The sequence below is a fragment of the Budorcas taxicolor genome, chromosome 25 (genome assembly GCF_023091745.1).
Source record: "Budorcas taxicolor isolate Tak-1 chromosome 25, Takin1.1, whole genome shotgun sequence".
NCBI classification, from domain to species: Eukaryota; Metazoa; Chordata; class Mammalia; order Artiodactyla; family Bovidae; genus Budorcas; species Budorcas taxicolor.
In genome coordinates, this window is record NC_068934.1 from 42,725,159 (window position 1) to 42,752,178 (window position 27,020).

The following is a 27,020-nucleotide window of genomic DNA, read 5'->3' on the forward strand; positions in this document are numbered from 1 at the left end:
TTCTAGAAAAACAGTGTGATGAGAAAGAAGGGGTGAGGGGAAGAAAGAAAGGCAAGTTAGTGATTAACCTTTAGTGGAAAGAGTACCATGCCAGGGCCAGGGAAAACAAACAGATGAAGGGACCACACACACCCCCGAGCACCTCCTGGAATCTCGAGGGCCTCTTCCTTCCCCAGTAGAGGGGCGTGCACTCCTATAGTGCTGTGAGGTACTTGGACAACAACTGGGTCATTTCTCATAATAAACATTCACTTACCATTGTTGCTGTTGTTCAGTATCTAAGTACCGTCCAACTCTTTGTGACCCCATGGACGGCAGCATGCCAGGCTTCCTTGTCCTTCATCACTCCTGGAGTTTGTCCAAATTCATGTCCACTGAGTCAGTGATGCTATCTAAACATCTCATTCTCTGCCACCCTCTTCTCCTTTTGCCCTCAATCTTCCCCAGCATCAGAGTCTTTTCCAATGAGTTGGCTCTTCGCATCAGGTGGCCAAAGTATTGGAGCTTCTGCTTCAGCATCAGTCCTTCCAATGAATAGTCATTGGAATGTTCATTGATTTCCTTTAGGATTGACTGGTTTGATCTCCTTTGCAGCCCAAGGGACTCTCAAGTGTCTTCTCTAGCACCACAGTTAAAAAGCATCAATTCTTCAGCACTCAGCCTTCTTTATGGTTTGACGCTCACATCCGTACATGACACTGGAAAAACCATAGCCTTGACTATATGGACCTTGGTCAGCAAAGTGATGTCTTTGCTTTGTAATATATATATTGTCTAGGTTGGTCATAGCTTTCCATCCAAGGAGCAAGCGACTTTTAATTTCATGGATGCAGTCACAGTCCACAGGGATTTTGGAGCCCAAGAAATTAAAATCTGCCACTGCTTCCACTTTTTCACCTTCTGTTTGCCATGAAGTGATGGGACTGGATGCCATAATCTTAGTTTATGATTCTGCAATCCTACACCTAGTGTTTACCCAAAAGAAATTAAAATCCATGTTCATGCACACAAACAAATGTGTACGGGAAGGTCTATAGTGGCTGTAATAATTACTGTCAAATATAAAAAAGTTCACAAATGTCCTTCAGCTGGTGAATAAAGAAAGGCTGGCACATGACACCACTCAGCAGTAACAAGGAACAAAGCACATCACGTGCTACAACATAAGTGAACATCAGACACATTCTGCTAGGTTAAAGAACCCAGACACAAAAAGCAAGCTTCTGTATGATTCCATTTCTATGACATTCTAGAAAAGGCAAAGCTATAGGGAGAGAAAAGAGATCACAGGAGCTGAGGTGTGGAGCTGAGGGGAGGGGCTGGCTGACAACAAAGAGGCATGGGGGAGCTTTAGAGGCGAGTGACTCTCCTGTGATCTGCGTTCTCCTGCTGGTCACATGGATATGTGAGTTTGTCAACAGTCAAAGAACTATATATTAAATAGGGTCAATTTACTATTAGTAATTGTTCTTCAATAAGTCTAACTTTTATACTTATTTTGAATATATATATATATATAAACACATAAGCCTGCATGTGTATACGCACATATGCTGTTCATCTGTTTTAAATCTTGAATAACACACCATTAAATGCAGACATCTATTTTATTTGGCCAGTACCTTGAGTGGTTTCAAGGGTTTGGACATTCTTTTTAATGCTTTGATGCTATGGAAGAAAGTAAGGAGTTGGTCCAGGACTTGGCCAAGCCTGCCCCAGTGCCTCCCCACGCATTCCTTCACTCCATCCCTACACAGCAGGAGGTAGGGATTATTATCTGCTCTGCAGGAAGTGCAGCTGAACTCAGCAGGGGGGTGGGGGAAGTCACGTGTGCAAGCTGCACACTCAGGGACAGGAGACCAAGGATCCCCAACTGCTTCGTCCAGTTGGGAGGCCAAAGCTCCTTTCCTTACACTATGCAGCCAGTTGTAAACTATTGAAAGGAAGCAACTGTGTCTTATTCCTGTTCGTCCCTCCAAAACAACTAATATATAGGCGACTGGAACCAAGATGAGATGCTTCCCAAGAACCGGGGGTTGGTTGAAACTGAACCCCACTCTCCAGTGGAATAAAGCCAACAGTCTGCCCATGAACTCACTTCTAATGAAGACGAGCCCTTGGTACACTGTGGGGTGGGGAGCATGATGAAGTCAGCAAATGGCTCTTGAGTGCCTGTTGTGCCAGGCACTGAAGGGAGAACCAGTGCATGTTGGTGCAACTGTTCCCCATCTCCACCTCAACCCTGGGGCTTAAACAGAGAACCCGTCCTTGCTTGAGGGAGCCAGATGGCTCACACAGCCCCTGCTCACGGAGAAGGCCCCGTGTTCACAGCCAGAGGCAGGAATCTCAGTCAGGTCTCCAAGTCTCAGTCTTGGCTTGGCCTGAGACACGAAAACCAGAGACAGGCAGAGGGCAGCCCTGGCAGGGAACAGTCTAGAACCTGACCCTCAAGGAGCCCCAGTCCAGCCTGCAGGCTCCCTCTGTTCATCACCTGCAGTCAACAGTTGGGAGCCCTTCTTGCACTGGGGAGAAGTCCCTCCCTTTACCGGGATGACTGGGCTGGAAAGGCGCTCTTTAGAGGACAAAGGCGAGACGGAGAGGGGGTCCAGAAGGCAGTGTGGGTGGACATGCAGCAGGGCAGTGAGTCAGAGTGATGTACACAAGTTGGGTGTGCGTGCAGTGTATGTGCAGAGTATGTGTGTGTCAGAGAGTGAGCCCTGACTCCCAGGAGGTCTGATATGCCTCCTAAAGGGCCACCCGCCTCCTACCCGGGCATGGGCAGTTTTTGTAAGCATTCCTTTGTGTGTGGTCAGAAAGAATCTGTATCTCACAGTCTATGTGCTCATTGAATCAGCTTGTCAGTACGTTGTCCGAAGTTTCTGTCTTAACTGATTTTTGTGTCCCCTGATTTATCAGATCCTGACAGAGGCGTAGGTCGATCGCCCACTGGGGTGAACTGGTCATTTTCTCCTTACAACAGACCAAAATTTTTAATATCTCTTTTAAGATTTTTATTAGATGCAAACAATTTTAGAATTATTAATATCATACCTTCCTAGTTGAAAGTTTTATCAGAATCTTTGTGGAGTGTTTCTCGACACCAGCAGTCAATTCTCTGAGTTTCCAGACATCAACTGGGTGCTCACTCAATTTGTTCGATTTTGACACTAAACAGACTTCACAGCCTATGTGCGCAGTCCCCTAAGACTGTCTTCCTTCACATCAGATGTCCTTCACCACTTACCTGTACTTTTGTCAAAACCCCTCCTATGTTTCAGTAGTTTTCCAGAAAGGCTCACAGAACTCAGAAAGGCACCTTAAATGTTTACCAGTTTATTGGGATGGATACAATTCAGAAGCAACCAAATGCAAGAGAGGTGGAGGGCAAGGCGTGGGGACAGAGGAGGCAAGGAGCTTCCCTGTCCTCTTCAGGCAGCCACTCTTCGGATACCTTGGTATGTTCACCACCCAGGAAGTTCATCAAGTCTCCTCGCTGAACAGTTTTTATAGAGCTTAATCTTCAGCACCCCCTCCCACATTCCCTTCTTAGAGATCAGTAGCCTGAAATTTCCAACCCTCTAATCACTGGGGCTTTCTGATGACCAGCCCCATCCTAAGACTATCTAAGGGTCTAAGTCACCCCATTAGTACAAACTCAGGTTGATCAAAGGGGTCTCCTTAGAAATAGAAAAACATAAAGCCTATCAACAAGGAAATTCTGAGGGTTTTAGGAGCTCTGCCCAAGAACCAAGGACAAAGACCAAGTGTATTTCTTATTATGCCACACTTTTCATCCTTTCTGTCTAGTAATCATTTTTGGTTTAAAGCTTATATTTTCTGACATCAATATAGTTATGCCAGCTTTCAGTTAATTCATATCAATGAATTCACCAGTTTTTACTTAGTAGTTGCCTAGTATATCTTTTTATTAAAAATATTACTATAAAATTTATTGAAATTATTTTGAAAGTTTATTTTGTTTAAATTTTCAAGTTTCAGCTATTTATAAGGTATTTACTACTGAAATGTTTTAATATACAAAAGTAGTAGTAAAATGGCCGCTCATATACCTAATGCATGGGTTAAAATCTGATTGTCATTTTGCTTTATCTGCATCTATTTTTTATGCCATGTGTTTTACATAAGCCTCATACCTTTATCACACTTAATAAGATTCATGATTCCTTAATAGTCTTCATTATCCAGTTCACATTCAAATTTCCCCAGTAAACCCAAATTGCTTCCATAGTCCTTTCTCACATTTAGTGACTTTTTCTCCAACATGCCTTTCAGTCTAGGACAGTTTATACATACCCTCAATGTTTTTCCTTGATAACATTAATGTTTTCAAGACGTCAAACGACTTGTCACATAAACTGTCCATCTTATTAACTTCAGTCTTTATGTCCTTATATTTCAATTGTATCTGCTGTAAACAGTATTCCCTGCATTCGTTTTCTAATCCAGTATAATGTTTGTCTTTTACTTGGCAAGTTTAGTGCATTTATATTTATGGTCACTATCAATATATTTGGAATTAGTTCTTCCATCTTATCTGATCATTTCCACAAATCTCACTTTTTATATGTAATGTTTCATTATTTTGTAATTGAACGGGGTGCTTTTGCTTTCTTATGTTTAGTCCACCTCATTCCGTTTTATTCCATGATTAATTTAGAGATCTGTACTCCATGGGTCCACATCACATTCTGCCCAATGTGAGAGAAGGGCCTTCAAAGACTCCCCTTTAATTTTGGCCTGTGCCCCTTGAGCTTGGCAAACTTGAAAACAGGCATGAGATGTTATATCAATAGAGCTAAGATAAAACTAAAAGGAACTAACTGGGAGAAAACTATATGTCAACACTGGGGAAAGAATGAGCATAAGCTTTTCCTAGACCAGGTATGGTCCAAGCAGGAGGGAACGAGAAAGGAGCCGTTTACAAGTCCTGTCCGGGATTCCACAGACAGAAGGTCCCCAGACAACCAGGCTGCCCAGAGAAACATTGGCAACCAGATGGAGGAGATGACTTGCCTTGTGGAGGGAAGGACAATTGGCCCCAGAAGGGAGCTTCCGAGGAGCCCACAAAAGCCCGTTTCAGGAAACTGGTCACTTTGAACATCTGCCAAGCCCAGCTAGTAACAGAGGCAGACCCCAAGGGACCAATCACGAATGGTCAGACCTCCTTCCCTAAGCCCTCCCCAGAGGCCTCAGCAGCAGGCAGGTCAGGTATAAGACCATCCACACCCACACTCCATAAGGTCTGAGGCAGCCTTTGTACCAGATGACCTGGCTGCACTGGGCAGAGCTCATTGGTCTAGTGGGCCAATGCTATCAACCAACCAGTAGACAGCTCAGTGTGGTGACTGAGCCAATCAGATTCTCTCTCAGGACCTTGTGCTAGGAGCGCCTCGCAGGCCACGGGGAGGGATGAAGCTGAATGAATATGGGAAGAGAAGCCACAGAAGTGGGTGTGGGGTCAGAGACTTGGGGATCATAACAAGCCCCAAGAGGAGAGGACGCAGGATCACTGCAGGGTGGAAGGGATAAGGCAGAGAAAAGCTGTGGACAGCAGGGGAGGTTTTAAACAAGATTGGCCAGAGCATGTAATTTTCATTTTGGCTGCGATTCGGTTTGGTTTGAGCCCCACTGAACATCTACAGACTCCAGCTGCTGACTCCTGGAAGCCAGCCTGGGTCTAGTTCCAGGTCAAGGGTCCTGGTTTCCCTTGGTTCCTGTTCTTACATATCAGTCAGGTTTGTCTGTCTCTCTTGCTGCCCACCTGTACCTACACACCTGGAAACACCCATTATGGAGATAACCAGAGCTGGACTTTGTTTCCTGCAGGTAAAGAACACAGCCCACAAATCGAAAGTGAGACAAAATCACCTAAGAGCCAGAGCACAGGCTGGCATCAGCAGGAACAGAGCCTCGCTGCACCCTGAACAGACTTCATGCCAGGCACTTCTTGATGCATTAATCCCAATTAAATCTTTCCTTACTGGGCTTCATTTTATTTTTGTGAAAATAAACCTTATTGTAAAATAGAATGAAAACTACAATCCAAAGCAGAAACCCACTAGGCAAACAAGACCCGCTCAATGTATAAAGTCACTGCAGACAGGACTGTATAAAGTCACTGCTTTTGTTTCTTGTTTCTTGAGAACATGACTCCAATGAGGCCCATGGCTGCAAGGCCCACTCCCGCGATGCCAACTGCCATGATGGCATCTCTGACCTGCAAGAGAGAGCACAGTGAGTCAGACTCTGTGTCAGGAAGCTGAGAACAGACTGTACATTCAACAAGGACATCCAGCTCAGGGAGCTGGACATGCCCCTTAGCTTCCCTGACAAACTCAGGAGTCAACAAATATTGGCAGGGAAATGGGGAGAGAAGGGCAGGATGGGAAAGCAATTGGTGGATGGGGCCAGCTGCCAACAAAGTACACAGGCATAAAGAGGGAAACTCCTTTGACCCTGTGAGTTTTTAAAGCAGACAGAGCCCCAGAGGGTGGCTGCAGAAAGGACGAGGGAGACGAAGCCAGATGGTTGAAATCCTGGCTGGCCAACAGGGAGCTCTTGAAGTAAGTGTAAAGTTGAAGAGGAATTGCTATTGAATCCTCAATAAACTCTGACCTCTGTCCTTCAAATCCCTCACTTATCTTCACCCTTGCTGAATCCCCAGAGCGCAGTCCAGCCAACCATTGACCTTTGCATGTTCTTAAATATATGACTCAACTATGAAAAAGACTAGTGATGTTATAAACTATTAAGATATCTGATTTGTATTGCTTATAATAGAAAAAAAAAAAAACACAGGCAAAAGTAAGAGTAAGTTCCATGGTAAAAATTGAGCATATGTCAAATTTCACTCTTTCCTGAACTCCAACTAAAAATAAAGTAAGTCATTAGTTTTAGGCATAATTTCACTAGGACTTAGAGAACACTCACTGCAATGAAGGCACGATGCCCCAATCAGCAAAACTGTACTTCTCCCAACTAAAAGAGCATCATAAACATGGATCAAGATATCTCCCCTGAAACCAAACCAAGCATTTAAGCAGAATCAAGATTCCAAAAGGAAAAGATTTTCTTAATGGTTTGATGCCAAGAAATCCAATGAGACAACCTATCAGAAATCTCAATAATATAAAGGGTGAAAATGTGGACCTGGAACCCAAAATCCACATCCTTACATGACCTGCCAACTCTGCCCTTGGTACTCAAAGCACAAAGCTTGTCTAGGCTGTATATTTTGTGGCTGCAATACTCACACATGCCCAACATGAAGAACAATTTGGAAAGCTTCAGTGGTTAAAAAATATGTATCTTGGCCCTGTCCAGGCTTATCTGAGTGATAAATGTGTCCAGCAAAGCTATATGAAATTCCAGGAAATATACCAGTGTAACTAACATCACAAGGTACCCAGAACTGGCATACTTGGCAGCAGAACACATGAGGACAGAAGTTTGAATGAAGCAACTGACCTAACTTCCACTGTCCGTCCGGAGAAGGCAATGGCACCCCACTCCAGTACTCTTGCCTGGAGAATCCCATGGGCGGAGGAGCCTGGTGGGCTGCAGTCCATGGGGTTGTGAAGAGTCGTACACGACTGAGCAACTTCCCTTTCACTTTTCACTTTCATGCATTGGAGAAGGAAATGGCAACCCACTCCAATGTTCTTGCCTGGAGAATCCCAGGGACGGGGGAGCTGGTGGGCTGCCGTCTATGGGGTCGCACAGAGTCAGACACGACTGAAGTGACTTAGCAGCAGCAGTCCGTCAGTCTTTAGAGCTTCCTGTGAAAGGTAATTAGGCTGGCTTCATGGCACTCGTGGCTCTGTTTCGTTCTTGCTAGGGAACCTGCATATAACCACTTGTATCCAGTGTTTTCCTTGCTAAGCTAGGCATTAGGATGGGAGAAATGGTTTGCAGATAGTGGAGTAAGAACAATAAGCCCCCAGTTCTTTACAGAACCTCATAGTGTGAGAAGAAATGCTGATGGAGCCAGTTCATACAAAAGGTACTTGGTCAAAGAAAACAACAATAGCCTCATTGTTTGTGCTCATGCTTGTACAAAGTATGTCATTAAATACAAAAGTAGTAAATAGTTAGTTCTAAGGGTGCAAATTTTACAGAAAGAATAATCTTCCTGGGAGAAACAGTGCTCCCTTCAGATGCCATTGATGATTTTCTTGTTGCAAGGCTGCTGGGTCCAGCCCAGCCACTGCGCTGAAATTGCAGGAGTTCTGAACATGAAAATAGGCTACATGGTGTGCATCAGAGGTCTTCAATCAGAATAGTATGAAAGAGAAAAATTCTCCTTCATTATCTTTTTTGTCAAAGTGGGCAAACTGTAATTCTATCAGATTGCAGACAACTAGCTGCTTATGCTGAAACGTCCACTCTGAGTTAAGCCCTGGAATTGTTTCTAGGAAAAAGACAGTTTGAATGTGCTTTCTTTACTTTCAGCAATGTTGTAAGTAGATATAAGAAGGGTAATATTACTCAGAGAGCAATTGAATTTAGGCTATGAGTGGTTACAAACTAAGAATGTTTATAAAATATTTGACAGCAAGTTGGCTTTAATATTTACAGTAATTTTTAACTAATGCCCTGCAATTTATCCAGGTTTATGAAATATACATATTACCATTGGCCATATCTTCAGTTTCTACTTATCTTAAAATTTTATCTGACACAGAATAGACTTCAGCCTGAGTGTGTAGCTCCTAGCTGCCTCTTTTAAAATGTACTATTCAATGTGAAGGCTTATTTACAAAAGCTTACTAAGTATACATGTCTTGAAACCTGAGTATTTTTAGGTAGGTAGATGGAAAATAGGAGAACCTGTTTTAGAATACTCGGGCATGGAAAGCTCAAACTTCATTTTAGGTTTAATCCATTGCTTCCCTTTCTAACTGGAAAGTTAGACGAGTCACATGTAGTCTGTTGAAGGAAAATCTAGTCTGCTTTAAAGAGCTGAACACAAATAAACATAATGACCAATCAGATTCTTTTAACACAAACACAAACGTCCTTATGAGTTCAATGAAAGAGAGTTGCTGCTTTGACAGAGATTACAAAGAAAACTACTGCTGGACATTGTCCAGCACCCGCTACTTCCACCCTCTCTGATCAGATGGGACAAGTGCGGAAGCTGCATTTTAATTTGGCCACACCATGTATTATGATCGTTGCTTGCCTTGGCCAGTGATTCTCAAGGAGGGGACGGGCTTGGCCTCTGGGAGATATTTGTCAACATCTATAGCCATTCTGGCTCTTACACCTGGGGGTGGGAAGGCTACTGGCATCTAGAGGGTAGAAGCCACAGATGCTGCTAAACATCCTGCAATGCACAGAGCAAGTCAGGACAAGGAAGGCTTCACTTCATCGTGTCAATGGCCCAAAACGTTAACAGTGCTGAGGCTGAGAAACCCTCATCTAGGCCAAGAAGTGAAAGAGGAAAATCTTTGGGAACAGTTCACATGCCACCTCCTCTTGCTCTGGATCCTGCTTTCGTGTTCTCTGAAGGGGGTCCAGGAGAACTGCTGATGCTTTTTGCCTTTTTCAGGTGTGTAAGTGGTGCATCAGGCTAAAGGCTCGGGAAGAGAAATGGCGTGTGTCTAGTTAGTGTTGCTTCATTTTTCAGGAAGATGTTTGTAGAAAGAATGAACAATAAACAAATATTTCTTGGTTCTTTTACTATCTCAAGATTTGGAATTGTATTTAAATGCTCTAAATATTATTTTTGTGTACTGACAAATGTATTTTACTAGATTACGTAACAATACAGTGTTGAAATCAAATGTTCTACTTGTATGAACTTATGAATTTGTCCTTCAGTCTATTAATAACCACTAAAGGAAACTAAAAATGACATAATTAAGAGATATTTTATAAATCTACCAAATCTTCCTAATACAACACCCTTAATTTATTACTTCCCAAATGTGTACAGTAATCTCTTTTTTTATTTTATTGCTGCATAGGAGGGTGGACATTTACCTGAAGTTGAAGCTCAGGTCTAATTGGGACCTCAATTGTTATGTAGTACCACAAATTATGAAATCAGATTTATTTTGGCGTAAGTTTCTCTTTATTCTGACATCATCACTGCTACTTTTAAAATACTTCTATTATACTAAATATACCAGTAAATGTTAGTTTTCTCATTTAAAAAGATAAATAATTGGAGAACAGGAGAGAGAAGATAAGGAAATCAGAGGAGGGCTTCCCTGGTGGCTTAATAACAAAGAATCTGCCTGCCAGTACAGGAGATCCGGGTCCCGTTCCTGACCTGGGAAGATCCCACCTGCCACAGAGCAACTAAGCCCGTGCACCACAGCTATTGAGCCTGTGCTGCAAGCCCGGGAGTCTCGGCTGCTGAGCCCCGTGCTGCAGCTACTCAAGTCCATGTGCCCGAGAGCCATGCTCCACGACAAGAGAAGCCATCGCAATCAGAAGCCCACACAGCAGCGAAGACCCAGCACAGTCAGAAATGAATAAATAAAAATTTTAAAAAAAGAAAATCAGAGGAGCAGTCTAGGGATACAACCTCCGGAATAAAAAAAAGAGAAAATGCAAAAAGTCCCAGAACTGAAGAATTGGGGTTTCCAGACTGAAAAGAGTCATCAAGTTCCCAATACAATTCATAAACACAGATCTATGCAAGGTTTATCATAGATAATTTTCAGAACACTGAAGATAAGGAGAAGAGTCTATAAACTTCCAGAAAGATAAAATTGGTCACATACAAAAGCTCAAAAATCACAACGAATTCAGACTTCTCAACAAGAATAGCTTAAATGACATAACAATGGAGCAATACCTTCAAATTTGGGGCAACATTTTTTTCAGCCTAAAATTGCATCCCCAGTCAAACTATCAATCAAATGGATAAAATGAAGATATTTTCAGGCACGCAGCCTTTTCAAAATGCACTCTTTCTCAGAACCTATTCAAAGTGGTATTCCACCAAAACTAGAGAGTAATCCAAGAATGGGAAAGATGTGAGCTACAGAGGGTAAAAGCATTAATACAGGAGAAAACTGAAGGGTGTCTCTAAAGGCTGCTAGTAAAGACAGATACTAGGATGACAGTATGCATCAAATGTGGCTCAGGACAAAGGTTGTGAGGGTCATTTTCCCCAACAGACACCTGTGCTGATGCCATAATCCCCCAGATTCCTTCAGTTTGCATCACCTTTGTAACCTAATGAGGTTCCCCTCATGGACCTGCCCAGTGACTTTCCCAGAAGGAGGCTCTTATAAACTGTCAGAGAAGTTGAAACCAGACTGTGACCCAGAGATTCTGGAACTCTTCACCAAACATTGGCAGTATTACCCTGTCCATACCTAGGTAGGGGTGTACTTGATATTCCTCGATTTTTATATGAATCACCTTTCACATTCACATATACATACTTATATATTTATTGCATATATGTACATATATATGGATGAACTAATCAGCATGCAGGTCAGTGTAGTAAACACCACTAGTTATCAGCAGTATGAGGAAGAAGGCTGAGCATGATCCTTGCTGGTGAATGCCTCCTAAGGATGTCACTGTGGCCCAAACAGGCCAGTGGACAAGACACTGGGTGAACCAAGAGAAAGAATGAAAATGAGGGCCATTATGACTACTTCAACTGCCACGATTTATTAAGAGAATTTTCTTAGTTGCCACTATGCTAAGCATAAGGATGCTCTTACCTAATTCACACAGTAACCCTCCAAGATCAATATCATCACTTGTACTTTACCAAATGGCAACCCACTCGAGTATTCTTGCCTGGAAAATCCCATCAACAGAGGAGCCTAGTGGGCTACAGCCCATGCGGTCACAAGAGTCTGACACGACTGAGAGGCTAAACCGCCAAGAGTGGTATTTAACCGGAGAGAACTTGATTCAATCCCCAAGGTCATAAAGCTGACAAAAGGCAGAACTCACATCCAGCCCGGGTCTGCCTGACTCCAGAAGGCCACACTCTTGACCTCCACACAACCACGAACAGACCAAATCTCAAAAAGTTAAAAAGTAATGAATATCAACAACCTGATGGATCTTAACCTCACCTTTCCTCAAAAGAAAAAGAAAAATCATACTCCTTTGCATCAACTGGTATCTAACAACTTTAAAAAATAATGTTGTCTCACACACACACACACAAAAGGAGGGGGAGGGCCAGAAAAGGAGGGGAGGAAGTGAGAGAAAATGGGGAGGAAGTTAGTTTCCCAGGAGAAGTGATTCAAAAAAGAGAGTGGCCATGGCTAAAGTCGGAGAAGGCAATAGCACCCCACTCCAGTGCTCTTGCCTGGAAAATCCCATGGACGGAGGAGCCTGGTGGGCTGCAGTCCATGGGGTCACTGAGAGTCAGACACAACTGAGCGACTTCACTTTCATTTTTCACTTTCATGCATTGGAGCAGGAAATAGCAACCCACTCCAGTGCTCTTGCCTGGAGAATCCCAGGGACGGGGGACCCTGGTGGGCTGCCGTCTATGGGGTCGCACAGAGTCGGACACGATTGAAGCGACTTAGCAGCAGCATGGCTAAAGTCAACTAAGTAAATAAACATCCCCTGGGGGCCCCTGGAGTGCCCCTTGGGTTACAGCGACTTAGCAGCAGTATGGCTAAAGTCAACTAAGTAAATAAACATCCCCTGGAGTGCCCCCTGGAGTGCCCCTTGGGCACAGTGCTTTTTATAAGCAGGAAAAGCTGTGTCAAAAAGACCTGGGATTCAAATCTCACCTCTGCTACTTATCAGCACAGTTGGAGACAGCTCAGGAAAAAAGATAACACAGATTTGTTTGATGACATGAAAGGCCACCAATAAGTGCTCTGGGGCTGTTTCTGCATCTGTAAAGCAGGACAATGAAACCTGCCTCTGGGGCTGTGGGAAGGGTCCATGTCAGGGCCAGGCGGCCAGGGAGGGCTGGGCAACCGGGCTGACTATGATGCCTGTGCTCAAGCCTTCAGCCAGCATCCCCTACTCCCAACTGTCTGCGGTGCCCATCACCTCACCCCTGTCCCCAGCCTGACTATGATGTTCTTGAGGAGAGTTCTGTCTTTGCTATCCTGTCGTGTTTGTGCGCCTGTCTCCACCCCAGCCAAGTCCACACCGATGCCCACGTCAGCTGAGAAGACGGAGATGGGGGCACACTGAGGACCCACCTGGTCGCTGCGGGGGACCCCGTAGCGCAGCTCATTGACGAAGTGCTCACAGTTCTCGCTGGTCAGCTTGTAGAGAACCTCCTGGCCCACCAGCTCCTCTGCTCGCTGGACGATTTTGCTGGGAGGCAATGGCGAGTATCTGCCATCGTGCTTGTTGTTGACGTGGTACCTGTCTCTCCCAACCACGTCGCACAGCCGCTCCTTCTTCACTAAGGCCTTGTCGGTCAGTGCAGACATGACACTGGCCACACCAGCTCCTGGGATTTCACCTGTGGATTCAGGATGAGGAACACGATTGGTCCTGGGCCGGCCCCCAGCCCAGCATCCACCACATCCACAAGGGGATGAGCAGATGGGTCAGGGTCAGAGCTGTGTGGCTTTGGATAAGACCCTTGTGGTCTCTGGTCCCTGGTTTCCTTACCTGAAATGAGGAGTGAAGTTCCATAATTTGTTGTGATTTTTTTAACCTAGAGAAGCTGGCCTTGCACACCCTGTGACACCCCAGTGGCCCTCTTGATTGTGCAAATACAGGCTCTGAGCACACCCAGCTCCCTGGGAGAATAAAATGTGAATTTTTTGTCATCCCGCCAAGACTCCACTTCCCTGACACACACAAAGCTGATTACTGCAGAAAAGGTGGATGGATTTGGGGAACGGATCCCATTCCCCTTGGAGCAAAGGGACCAAAACCCCACAGCTGCTCCTACAGGTATGACACCAGGGAGATTCAAGGGGTACACTGGCACAGCCCTGGCCAATGCTGAGGGGCCAGAAGGTGCAACAGATTTCCAGAAGTGAAACTGCCTTGAAGAAAGGGATTTGGGGCCAATACAGGGGAAAGGATGATGTGGAGCAAAAGCTGCTGCCCATACAGAGATCCCTCTTGAGGTCACCAGCTTATATCATGTAGGGAGGGTATGATGACTGAAAACTGGGCTTGCATTAAAGAGGTGGGCCCCAGGGAACATCATAGAGGAGACTCATGTCCCTCAGAGAGCCTCTGTGGCCCTGCCATGATCAGGAGCCCCCAGGTCTCTCCCAGGAGGGGAAGCATCCCATTACACAGGGCAGGACCCATCTTGCACTGTGACGCCATGTGACAGCAACAAGCAATGGCCAGAGGGTCTGATCAGAGTGCAGGTCCTGTTCTGCTTGGCCTTCCAAAGAGCACTGAACCCCTCTGCCCAGAGAACAACTATGAGATTTGGAAAATCAGAGGAATTCAGATTTCCTCCTAGTAGGGCAGGAGGTGCTTAACGGATTCAGTGAAATAAATAAGAAGGTGCTGTGTTTGAGCCCTGAGTCTGTGGAGAGGGTGAGCGTGGGGACTGGATCAGGGGAGCTCCAGAGGCCCATCTACCTTCAGCCCCTCGGCGGGCAGGTAGGGGGCTGGGACTGGGGAGACGCAAGCTAGGTGCCTAGGGCACAGAAGTTCCAGCCCAGAGGTTCCAGCCCAGAGGTTCAGGAGGTTCCAGCCCCAGAAGTGCAAGTTCAGAGTCAACACCCAACAGTGAGGGCTTCCTTACACTCCACACGCTGGGTGCCACCCTGGTGAGAGTGAGCACAGGCTCAGAGGCAGAAGCAATGGGTGCTGATCCTGGTTCCATCACTGCACGGTCTTGACATGTCACTTAGCTGAGCCAATGCTGGGAATCCACAAATACAAGCTAAGATGGATTCATGAACACACATCAATTTAGGAATTTAAAAGTTCCTTTTAAAAGAATTATTGTACTTTTTAAAGTTAGTCTATTAAACAAAATACTAATTAAACAATTGGAGAAAGGGCACCTGGATGAGGCAAACACTCGATGACTGAATTGGGGGGAACCTCAGACTTGACAGCAGAGCATCAGGTTTAAAGGCAGCAAATAGAGAGTCAGAGCCAGGGTTTGAGTCCCACCTCCAGGGCTTCCCTGCCATGTGATCTTGGACAAGTTGCTTAGCTTCTCTGCACCCCATTCCCTGCAGAAAATGCACAATAAGTTCCACCTGTGCCTACAGCCGTGGACAGGGAGCTACAAGGATTTAAGAAACTGACTCAGTAAGGTGCCTCCCTCAGTGCCTGGAACAGGGTTAGTGCCCAGCAAGTGTCCGCTCTCGTTGGTACTCGGTTGTTCTCTAAGTTCCCTTCCAGCTCTGACTTCCACCATTTTCTCAGTAGTATGAGGTCAGTCCCCCTTGCCTCACCTATTTTGCAAGATTCCTGTGAAGCTCCAATGAGAAGATGTAGATAGAAGTATCTTTTCCCTTTAAGCAGCATTGCTCACCCAGTGACGGTTGTCACACTGTCCACCCAGATCCCTGTCATGCCTTCCCTTTCTCCTGTCCAGCAGTTACACCCACTCAGCACAGTCACGCAATACTGAAGCCCTACTATGTTCCAGGCCTTGTCCAAGGTGCCGAAGAGGAACATGAACTACACAGCCCACCTGCCCTCAACTAGTTTATGCTCTGGTGAAAGGACACTGACAATGAACAAATAGAAAAAATAAGATACTTTCAGGGTTTGAAAAGGCTGTGGGGAAGAGTAAGTGAAGCCACCCAGGAGACGATGACCAGGGGAGGCTGCCCTTGCTCAGGCTGGGGAGGGCCATGCCCAGGAATGGCCATTTGAGTTGAGACTTGAATGATGAAAGGGAGGCAGCTGTGCTGAGAGCCAGGAAAGAGCATCACAAGCAGAAGGGAGAGCAAAAGCAAGGACCTCAGGAAGGAAGGCTGCAAGGAGGCCAGTGTGGCCGAAGTCTTATTGGGGAGCAAGAAGAATGTTGGGGTCCCTGGTTACCCACAGCTCCCCCATCCCCTCTGCTTCCAGCCTCAGCACAGTGGAGGCCTTGGGTGCCCTTACTTGGTGGAGCCAGGTGGATCACATATCCGTTGCCAATGTAGACAGCCCAGTGTCTATAGAAAGGGCGGAAAATCTCAATCAGGTCTCCAGGCTGGGGTTCAGGCTGCAAAACCAAGAAGAAGGCTGTTAGAGGTGATGGAAGAGCTGGGAACCAGGGCGGTGCTCAGCCCAGAGGGAGCAGCTCAGCGGCCTTCATCTCACAGCTCTCCAGGACGTCCTCCCGAGCCTGCCCAGCCACACCAGTGCCTGGCCCACTTCACACGCTTGTGTCCCAGAACTGCAGGGACTACGGGCCTGCCCATCTGTCTTTATGACTTGCAAAGTGCACTCCTAAGGGGTTTCTTCATTTGCTGGGGCGTCTATCTTCTTGTTACCCTTAATATTATTTACTGAACTCAAACTCTGAGTCAAGCACTCTGCTAAGTGTCTCACAGGTGCAGCTCAATAAATTCACACAGCCCTCCTATGAGATGGGCACTGTTGTGAATCCCGTGTGATGAAAGAGGAAATCAAGGCTCAGAGATGGAAAGAAATTTTTGCAAAACTTCGCATCCCCTGAGTGATGTGACCAGGACTCAGCGCTAGGCCTCCTGATTCCCAGGCCATCATCTTGACCACCATAGTGACCGTCAGGCAAGCACATGGGTTATCTGACTAGAGCTGCCCACCTGGGGGCCCTGCAGAGGCCGCCAAATCTGGGGGGGTGGGGGGCGGTATTCCACAGACACGCCCCTCCCTGACCCAGAGCCTGGCAGACAGGTGGAGTCAGCTACTGGCAGTAATGTGCCCCTGGCTGCTCCTCCTGAGGGTGAGAGTGCGTGCACGTGTGTGTGACAAGCAAAGAAAACTCTCTCTGCACTCTGCTCACTCCTCTACTTCTGACACTGGATGTGTGGGTTTCCCACACCAAGCAGTTCAGTCCTCGGTGCACACTGACTGGGTGTCCCACAGTTTAACTCAGTTCTGACACTCACGGCCCAGAGTCAGTGCAGACCCCACAGGCTTAGTCCCAGGAGACTGAGCTTCAGATGCCAGGCACAGGTTGAAGTTGATACCTGCGCTCTAAACAACTGGCTGTAAATTGATGGTTCCCACAGCCCCCTTCCTTGGGCTCAATGGATTGCCAGAACAGCTCATAGAACTCAGGAAAACAGTTTACTTGCTAGATGACCCGTTTACTAGAAAATATGCAACTCAGGAATGGCCAGGAATGCAGGAGACAAGCTGTAGGGGGAGGGATTCGGAGCTTCCTTGCTCCCTCTGGGGACCACTGCTCTCCAGCACCTCCATGCTCTCACCAACACCCCATGTTAGGGGCTTTATGGAGGCTTCATTATGTGGGCTCTGTTGATGAGAACTTTGCCCACTGGTGATTAATGATATCTCCAGCTCTTTGATCACCTGGTCAGTTGAAAGAGGCTTCTGAATGATGAAATGCATTCCTCTCACCCCCACCGCTCAGGAAGTTACTCAGGTTTTAGAAGCTCTGTGGCAGGAACCTGGGACCAAGACTAAATATACATTTCTCATTACATCACAGTGAGCGTGTGTGGGAGTGAGGGTGTGCGTGCGTCTGCAGGGGAAGGTGAGAAGGATGCTGAAACGCTCCTCAGAGCCCCGCCCTGTGATGAGAGCAGTGGCCCAGAGCATGAGAACAGTCAGGAGATCTTCAAGATCACTGTCTTCAATGTATTGAGGTCCCAGTACCAGACACTGTGCTAAGAGCTGCAGGTGGGGGCACTCCGCTCTGGGCCAGAATTGGGGTAATGAGCCTCTCATCCAAACCAACCGTAAATCTCTTTGGGACACCTGGAGACAGAGCTCCTCAGAGGCTGTTCCAGCCCTCTGTCCTTTCCTGCTCACCCCTTGCTCTTCAGGGACAGACTCATAGGGGTCTGTCCACATCCCACCTCCGAACTCTGGCCTGACTGAGAGATTCCATCAAAGATGAGTAGGGAGTACGGACTCCCCTGGGGTAGCAATGATGGGCAGTGGGAATAGCCCATCACCACTCTACAGTGGCTGTGAAGCAGGATCAAGGGCAGTTCATTTCTATTTATAGAAGCACTAAAACTGCCAAGAAGCATCCCATGTGGCAGGAAGTATACAGACAAATCATGTTGTCTTATTGTAGCAATTATAATTTATCTTCCCAGAAAAAGGCCCTCAGACCTTACTGAGAATCTATTTCAGAACATTGGACAATGGTTACAACTTACAAGTCCCATTTGTTTTCCAAAACAAAGGGAAAAAATGTATATTAATTGTTGGGTAAGAGTTAGGAGGTCTTCAAGGATCCCCAGAATGGAAATTAGCTGGGCATTTCCATGAATAAGCCAGGACATAAAGGCAAGGCAGAGACCCAGCCCTCAGGGAGCCTAAAGATGAGAAAAGGAGACATTTTGGACTTGAGTAATATGAGGGCCTCCCTGGTGGCTCATACGTTAAAGAGCCTGCCTGCAATGAAGGAGACACAGGTTCAATCCCTCGGTCAGGAAGATCCCCTGGAGAAGGGAATGGCAGCTCACTCAAGTATTCTTGCCTGAGATTTCCATGGACAGAGGAGCCTAGTGGGCTACAGTCCATGGTGTCTCAAAAAGTCAGACACAACTGAGCAACTAACATTTTCACTTAATATGCTGTCAAGTAATAAGCAGCCAGTAGGTACGCAGACCCAAGGAGCTCACTGTGATTGCCCAAGCAAATCACAATGAAAGAAGACCAATGCAGAGAAACATGTTTACTATAGATACACACACACACACACACACACAGCAACAAAAATATGTACGAAGAAACTCGGGCTCTGTAACACTGAATACTGATGCTAAGTGAAAAAAGCTATACCAAAAACCTACCTACAGTAAAAATCTACATACTGTGTGATTCCATTTATTTGTCATTCCAGAACAGCCATCCCTATAGGACAGAAAAGTAATCCATGATTGCCAGGGGCTACAAGGGGTGGACAAGAAAGGGGTATGAGGGAATTTTGGAGCAATGAAAGTTTCTGTACTATTCTGTATTTGATCATGGTGAATGGTTACTCAATTGTATGTGTTTATCAAAACCCACTGAACTGGACACCAAATGGAGTAAATTTGACCTTAATTTTTTAATTAATAAAATTTTTTAACTTTGAAAAATGGATTTCTACAGTTTGAAAGCAAAAAAGCTGTGATTTTTTTAATATTCAATCATATTGCCTCTCTTATAAAAGGCAAAAGGTACATATTTCCAAATACGAACTAGCTTAAAACATGTCACCACTCAAGGAAATTTCTTTTTAAAAATGATCTGAAGGTGATGGATTCAGCCATGGGGCCGTGTGCACTAGTTAGAAGCAAGGACTCGATGTTCACGTGACAACACAGGCTATCTTAGCTACAGTGCTGTGTGGAAAAATGAAGACTGAGCTCTGCAAAATACCACTTATATAAATTAAAGACACCCACACACAAACCAATAATACATGTCTTATCAGAACCATACCCCAAAAAGTTATTTTTAAAAAGCAACAACAAAAGAATCTCAAAAACACACACATCATTTTAGAAATTAAAGAACACATATTAAACATATTAGGATGCTAGCTAACCATTGGGAAGATGGAGAGAAAAATGATGATATAATGGAACTTAAAAGTAAACAGAAGACAAGGGGTCTTGCAAGGACCAGTGAGGACAGGTTGCCATGAACACAACACATGAATAATTCACCCTCTTTCACTAAACTCTAACTGGAGAAACAACTGCTTAATGATACACACAGCCAACTGTGCTCAATCAAAATTAAAAACTCAAGAAATCGTGTTATAAATTTAGAAATATGAGAACTACAGTCCTTGGGCCCGTTGTGTGCCTCTGCTTATTTCTGTCTGCTGGCAAAGAGTAATGTTTACATTTTTTAATGGTTGGGGGGAAAGTCAAAAGAAGAATATATTGTGACACAAGAAATTATATGAAATTCAAACTCCAGCATCTATAAAGTTTTATTGGCATCCCCACCATTTACGTTGTGGCCAATGCTGTTTTCTCTCTATGGCAAGAGACCAGACATAGTAAAATGTTCCCTCTCTGGCCCTTAAGTTTGGATCGAAAGTGATCCATCCCTCACTCAGCTTGATCCCCAGCTCTAAAATCTAGTGGTATGCTATGCCAGGTGTTCTTCCCCCAGGAACAGGGGAGCCAGCAGGAAGCCAGCAATTCTTCCGAGTGCAGTAACCAGGGCTCTCCCACACAACGCAGGCAATGACAATGGCAAAGCTGAGACTCTGCGCCCACGGGATTTCAGAACAAAAGGTCTTTATCCTCTCCACAAAAGCACAGCTTATAATGAGCTGTGTAACAGCCATTTTCCTTAGCAAGCAAATGGGGAACAGTGTCTGGCCTCCACAATTCGTATTGGAAAAACAACCTAGACGACCATTAATAAGGACCAGTGAAATAAATTATCTTATATGTGTATGTATATACAGCCAGTAGAGAGAACAGGTTGGTTTTACATGAGCAGACACAGAAGCAATCGAAAAGATAAGTTGGAAAACATTACCCCACTTTTATTTAAAAAACATCATTGTGACAAATACATGATATTGCTTTTATGTGAAATCTAAAACTAGGCTACAAATAAATTTATCTGCAAAACAGAAATAGAGTTACAGATGTAGAAAAGAAACTTATGGCTCTGGGGGGAGGGGAGTAGGGAAAGATAAATTGGAAGAATTTATTGACACATACACACCACTATATATAAAATAAATAACTAATAAGAATCTACTGTATAGTGCAGGGAATTCTACTCAATACTCCGTAATGGCTTATATGGGAAAAGAATCTAAAAGAGTGGGTTTTATGTATGCGTATAACACACTCACTTTGCTGTATAGCTGAAGCTAACACAACATTGTAAATCAACTATACCCCTATAAAAATTATTTTTAAAAAACATTGTACACATATAAGCAAAACATTATACACTATGTTTGAGCTACAGAAAATACATCAAATTGTTATATACTACATACAGTGAGGGATTGGGATTCAGAGACTTTTACATTTTATGTTATATTATTCTATTGTTTTTAATCAATGTGAATTACTTTTATGATAAAAAAATTTTTTAAATAATTTTAGATGGGAAAAAATCCTCCATACTGATGACCTTGCAGTTTTTTAATTGGAAAAGGTGAATCTTCTCTGTCACCAAAACTTCTTAAAACCATCTTTCATTTGAAGCTTGTAAATATTACCATGTTAATAATGCTTAAAAATCATTAACATTTAAATGTGTCAATAACACATAAAACCTAAAATAATATAGGTGGATACATGTCAGATCTTAGAATAGAGATGGACATTCTAAAGATAAAGTCCAAAGAAAAAGGCATAAAGTAAAAGATTGAAAGTTTTTATAGGTTTCCGTGGTGGCTCAGTGGTGAAGAATCCAGCTACCAATGCAGAAGACACGTTTGATCCCTGATCCAGGAAGATCCCACATGCCTTGGAACAATTAAACCTGTGTGCCAAAACTATTGAGCCTGAACTCTACAGCCCAGGCACCGCAACTACTGAAGCCCACGCACCCTAGAGGCCGGGCTCAGCAACAACAGAAGCCTCTGCAACTACAGAGTAGACCTGGCTCATCGCAACTAGAGGAAAACCCTCGCAACAATGAAAACCCAGCAGTCAAAAATAAATAAATAAATAATAAACATTTGGGGGGGAAAGTTTTTATGATTGAAAAAAAATGTTAAAGTTCTTCTTATTTCAACTTTCTATCATTGCCTATTATGTTCACACTCCCTCTTAAGAGAAAATGACCACCCACAATCCCGACTGCCCCGGCAGCCATACTTTATACCACGTGACCACGGCATCTCAGCCTCCACCAGCTGGACTAGAAAAAGGCACGGACCCCAAGCAGGTCAGTGTCCTGTGATCCTCCATGGTCCTCTCTCTCACTCTCAAAAATTTGAATCAAGTAATTTTTTAAAATAGCTTTTGACACAAGAGCCTAAATTGAAAAATCATGACATGGAGGAGACAAGAGAGACCCCAGTGAAGCATAGGCCAAACCAAGGGTTGGAGTTCTCACACCCACTCTGACCAAGCAGAAGACCCCCGTGGACAGTGGGAGAGAAGGAAGCAGGCTCATCAAGAACAGCTAGCTCAGTCACGCCACGGGTGGAGCACTGAAAGTGAAAGTGAAGTCGTCCAGTCGTGCCCGACTCTCTGTGACCCCATGGGTAGTAGCCTGCACCAAGCTCCTCCGTCCGTGGGATTTTCAAGGCAAGACTACTGGAGTGGGTTGCCATTTCCTTCTCCAATGCATGAAAGTGAAAAGTGAAAGTGAAGTCGCTCAGTTGTGTCCGACTCTTAGCGACCCCATGGACTGCAGCCTACCAGGCTCCTCCGTCCATGGGATTTTCCAGACAAGAGTACTGGAGTGGGGTGCCATTAGAGATGCACAAATTTCAGCTTCGGAGTGCCTGGAATCACCATGATCCTGAACTGCCTCCCAGCCCCTGGGAGGCCCAGCTTTATTAGAGCTCCTGTACTTAAGTTTTCCCCTTACCCCTCTACATGTGTCCTTAGAATAAACCTTCTTTACTTGAGCTAGCTTAAGTGGGCTGCTTGTAATCAAAAGAACCAGGCCAGAAAATTCTGTGCACTGAAAAAACACAGACAAACTACCATGACTAACTGGAAGAAAATGACAGCCTTAATATATAAAGAATTTTCATGAATCAAGAAAAAATTTAAACACTGGAACAGAAAAAATGGAGACAGAGTATAATAACTAATTTTTAAAAGAGAAATATATATTACCACTAACAAGAAAACTTATTCTATCTCAATAGTAATCAAATTAAAGTAAATTAAAAAATGGTTCAGGGGAAATACTAATACTAAATATAAGAAAAGATGCAGGTAAACAAATACCTTCAGTCACTGTTGACAGGAGTATAAATCAATACAACTCTTTTCTGAAGGTCAATTTGGCAATTTGTATCACTAACCTTAAAAATGGGCTTCCAGGTGGCGCTAGTGGTAAAGAACCTGCCTGCCAATGCTGGAGACATAAGAGAGGTGGGTTGGATCCCTAGGTCAGGAAGATCCCCTAGAGGAGGGCATGGCAACCTAGAGAATCCTTTGGACAGAGGAGTCTGGCAGGCTATGATTCACAGGGTCGCAAAGAGTCGGACACAACTGAAGCAACTTAGTATGCACACCTGCACACAATCTTAAATATATTCATATTCTCTGACTCACATCTTTATAGACCAGCTCTTAATAATAACCTGAAACGCGTATAAAAGATGTCACAACTCATATCTAATGACAAAACATTAGATACCTAAATATTCTACATAAAGATATTAGTTAAATTTTGCCATATTTATATAGTATACTGTACAGTTATATTTTACAAGAATACTCAAGGACAAGAAATAACCATAACATAATGGTTAATAAAAAAGCTTTACAATCAAGGATAACTCAATTTTTTAAGTTAAAAAAAAAACCTTTACACAAAATGGTATTTTTTTTAAACTTTGTTTCAAAAGGAAAACCAACACATTAAAAAAATTGTGGAAGTACACCAAAATGTAAACAGTGTTTATTACTAGGTGGTGGAATTTGGGATATTAATTTTCTTTTTAATTATTTTCTAGTTTTCCAAAAGTGTAAATATATATATATTTGCTTTAGAATCAGAAAACAATGTAAGGTTTGATAAACATAGTGTGCTCAATCTGGGGTAATCCCTACAATTACTATTATGTAACAAAAGAAATACACAAAAGACTAGAAAGATATATACCAACATCCTAACAGATTCCCTCCAGGTGCTCAGGCTAAGGGTAGTTGTTGTGATTATTTTGTTTCCTTCTATTTTTCTGCATTTTCCAGCGTTTCTGCAATGAGCATTTGTAAGTTTATAGCATACTTTCCAACTTTATTATTTCTCCACTTTATTATGAAAATTTTTCAAATGCTCAAAATTGAAAGCTTTTTTTCATGAACATATACCCACCACCTAGATTCTACCATTGTGTTACTGTATGTACTTTATCACAAATATGTCCACCTATTCATTCCAACTGCGTGTATCTTTAAACTCCTCTTACGTCTGTGAAAGGCAGACATAAAGCACTGGGGCGCCGAGGACAATGGCAACAGTGACAACAGCAGCGAAACAAGCATGTGACGAACTCTCCCGCTGACGGGCTCCAGAACTCACTGGGTTCCTGACCCCAAGCCTCCAGCCTTTACCCCGAGCTGTGGTCTCAGACCCGAGCCTTGCCCAAATTACAGGGGAGGAGGCGGCCAGCATGCATGCAGAATCACCCTGCCCTTAACAAACACTCTCTCCCACCTCAGGGAAGCGGTGTAACTGGTCAACGATACCCCTTGAGAATTCTTTCCCCTTGGGGATGCTCACCTCTGCCTGGGAGGGTCAAAGGACTCATTCATTTGCTCATTCCCTCAACAGAGGCTCACAGAGCCAGGTACCTGGGCTACGCCCATGAACAAAGCCAAGATACCCGTCTTCATAGAGCTCTTGTTCAGTATCAGAGAGAGAGAAAGAAATTCTTCAAATGCATTTAAAGCCTCAGTGTCGGTGTGCTTAGTTGCTCGGTCGTGTGCGACTCTTTGTGACCCCATGGGCTGTAGCCCGCCAGCCTCCTCTGTCCGTGGGATTCTCCAGGCAAGAATACTGGAGTGGGTGGCCATTCCCTTCTCCAAGGAATCTTCCTGATCCAGGGATCGAACTCGGATCTCCTGCATTGCAGGAGGATTCTTTATCGTTTGAGCCACCAGGAAAGCCCCAGTAAATGATGATATCAAATAGAAGAGATATCAAATAAGAACAAAAAGAAAGAAAAGGTAAAACAGGATTAAGTGGTCTGGAGCACAATGTGGTGGTGGGGGGCGGTGGGTGGAACGCAGGCTGCAACAGTCTAAGGGTGTCAGGGAAGGCAGAGAGTGGGCCCCGCAGATACCGGGAACATTCAGGCCAAGGGGACAACCTGAGCAAAGGCCCCAGGTAGACGTGTGTTTGAGGAACATCCTGGAGGCCAGCGTGGCTGGAGTGCGGGGGGAGGAGGAGAGGGTAGGATGGAAGATGGAGAGAGAAGCTGATGGCTCAGACAAGATGGGGACAGCAGGGCATGAGAAATAATGGATTCTGGACGTCTTTGAAGGTAGACTCAACAAGATTTGCAATAAGGGAAGATCTGAAGGAGAGAGGAGTGAAATGTGACTTCAAGGTTTCCAGGAGGCCGAATGGGCAGGCTGCTGGTGGGGAGGGTACACTGGGGTGAAATGTCCACCTGGAACGGGGCAGCTGCATGTGTGAGTCTGGAGGTCAGAGGAGCGGTCTGGGGTGAAGGTCGCTGCTGATCTTCAGAACAGCTCCTACTGGGAGTTGGAGGCAAAAACCTGGCTGAAATGGGTATAAGAGAGACCAGGAGGAGAGGACCTCCTCCTGGGAAAGGCAGCATCTGAGATTTTTGTTGAAGTCTTGAAAAATGAAGGGGAGCATGTATTCAAACCCAAATCCTGCCCTTTTGTTTTTTGGCCACACCATGTGGCAGATGGGATTTCCTGACCAGGGATCAAACCTGTGTCCTCTGCAGTGGAAGCGCTGAGTCTTAACCTCAGGACTGCCAGAGATGTCCCCCAAATCCTTCACTCTTAACTCTCACACTCCGCTGCAATCAGAGGAGGCAGAAAAGCAGATAGATGGAGAGCAGACAGATGGAGACAGGTGAACAGGGGTGGGGCCAGACAGGAGCCAAAGCACAGCGGTGCGGGCATCTCAGGGCGATCTTAGGGTTGGGTCAGAAGCAGGATCCCTGGGGTGGACCCAGGCCTGGTGTTTTGGGGGTTTTTTTAAGCCTCCAGGTGATTCTACTGTGCAGCCCAGAGGGAGAACCACAGGAGAGGGTGTCCGTAGGGCAGAGAAGGCTAGACAGAGAGGGGCAGTCGTACCTCATTTTGCAGTTGGGGAAACCGAGACTAAGATGAGGTCACTTACCCAGGGTCAGCCCGCAAGTAACCAGTCAGGAACCTGAATCCCACCTCGTCCCCACCACAAGGAGGAGAGACACCACCCAGCCCTCTAGCAGATTTCGCCATCTGCCCCTGAATGATAACCAACATTCACTCCTGCAACTCAGAGCCAGTGTGAGACCCTCAGGTGTGGGCACTGCACAGTACCAGAGGGGAAAGGAAAGGCACTTCCAGAAGAATTTTTAACCCAAGGGTTGAAACAAAGCAAAAGGAATGTTTTTCTCTCATTCAAGACCACTAGGAAGCATTCCAGTCCACCCACGCTCAGCCCCATTTAGCCCCCTTGTCAGAAGTTTGCAATCTGTTTTTTTTAATTAATTTATTTTTTAATGAAGGATAATTGCTTTACAGAATTTTGCTCTTTTCTGTCAAACCTCAACATGAATCAGCCATAGATATACATATATCCCCTTCTTTTCGAACCTCCCTCCCATCTCCCTCCCCATCCCACCCCTCCAGGTTGACACAGAGCCCCTGTTTGAGTCTCCTGAGCCACACAGCAAATTCCTGTTGGCTATCTATTTTACATATGGTAGTGTAAGTTTCCGTGTTACTCTTTCCATACATCTCACCTTCTCCTCCCCCCTCCCCGTGTCCATAAGTCTATTCTCTATGTCTGTTTCTTCATTGTTGCCCTGTAAATAAATTCTTCAGTACCATTTTTCTAGATTCCAATATATGTGTTAGAATACAGTATTTATCTTTCTCTCTCTGACTCACTTCACTCTGTATAATAGGTTCTAAGTTCATCCACCTCACCAGAACTGACTCAAATGCATTCCTTTTTATGGCTGAGCAATATTCCATTGTGTATATGTACCACAACTTCTTTATCCATTCATCTGTTGATGGACATCTAGGTTGCTTCCCTGTTCTAGCTGTTGTAAATAGTGCTGCAGTGAACAATGGGAT

General features: G+C 44.7%; 1 protein-coding gene across 3 annotated transcripts in view; it reads right to left on the reverse strand.

The window, feature by feature from the left end:
- Positions 1–3,319: 3,319 nt before the first annotated feature.
- The window catches only part of LOC128068774 (phospholipase A and acyltransferase 3), a 31,537-nt gene continuing 7,836 nt past the window's right edge, over positions 3,320–27,020 (reverse strand). For all 3 annotated transcript variants that reach the window (XM_052661981.1, XM_052661983.1, XM_052661982.1), the window contains exons 3-5: positions 16,027–16,129; positions 13,179–13,447; positions 3,320–6,238 (exon numbers count right to left, since the gene is read on the reverse strand). In XM_052661981.1, the coding sequence (XP_052517941.1) occupies positions 6,137–6,238; positions 13,179–13,447; positions 16,027–16,129 (474 nt within the window). In that variant the 3' untranslated portion in view covers positions 3,320–6,136. The remainder of the gene's footprint in view (positions 6,239–13,178; positions 13,448–16,026; positions 16,130–27,020) is intronic.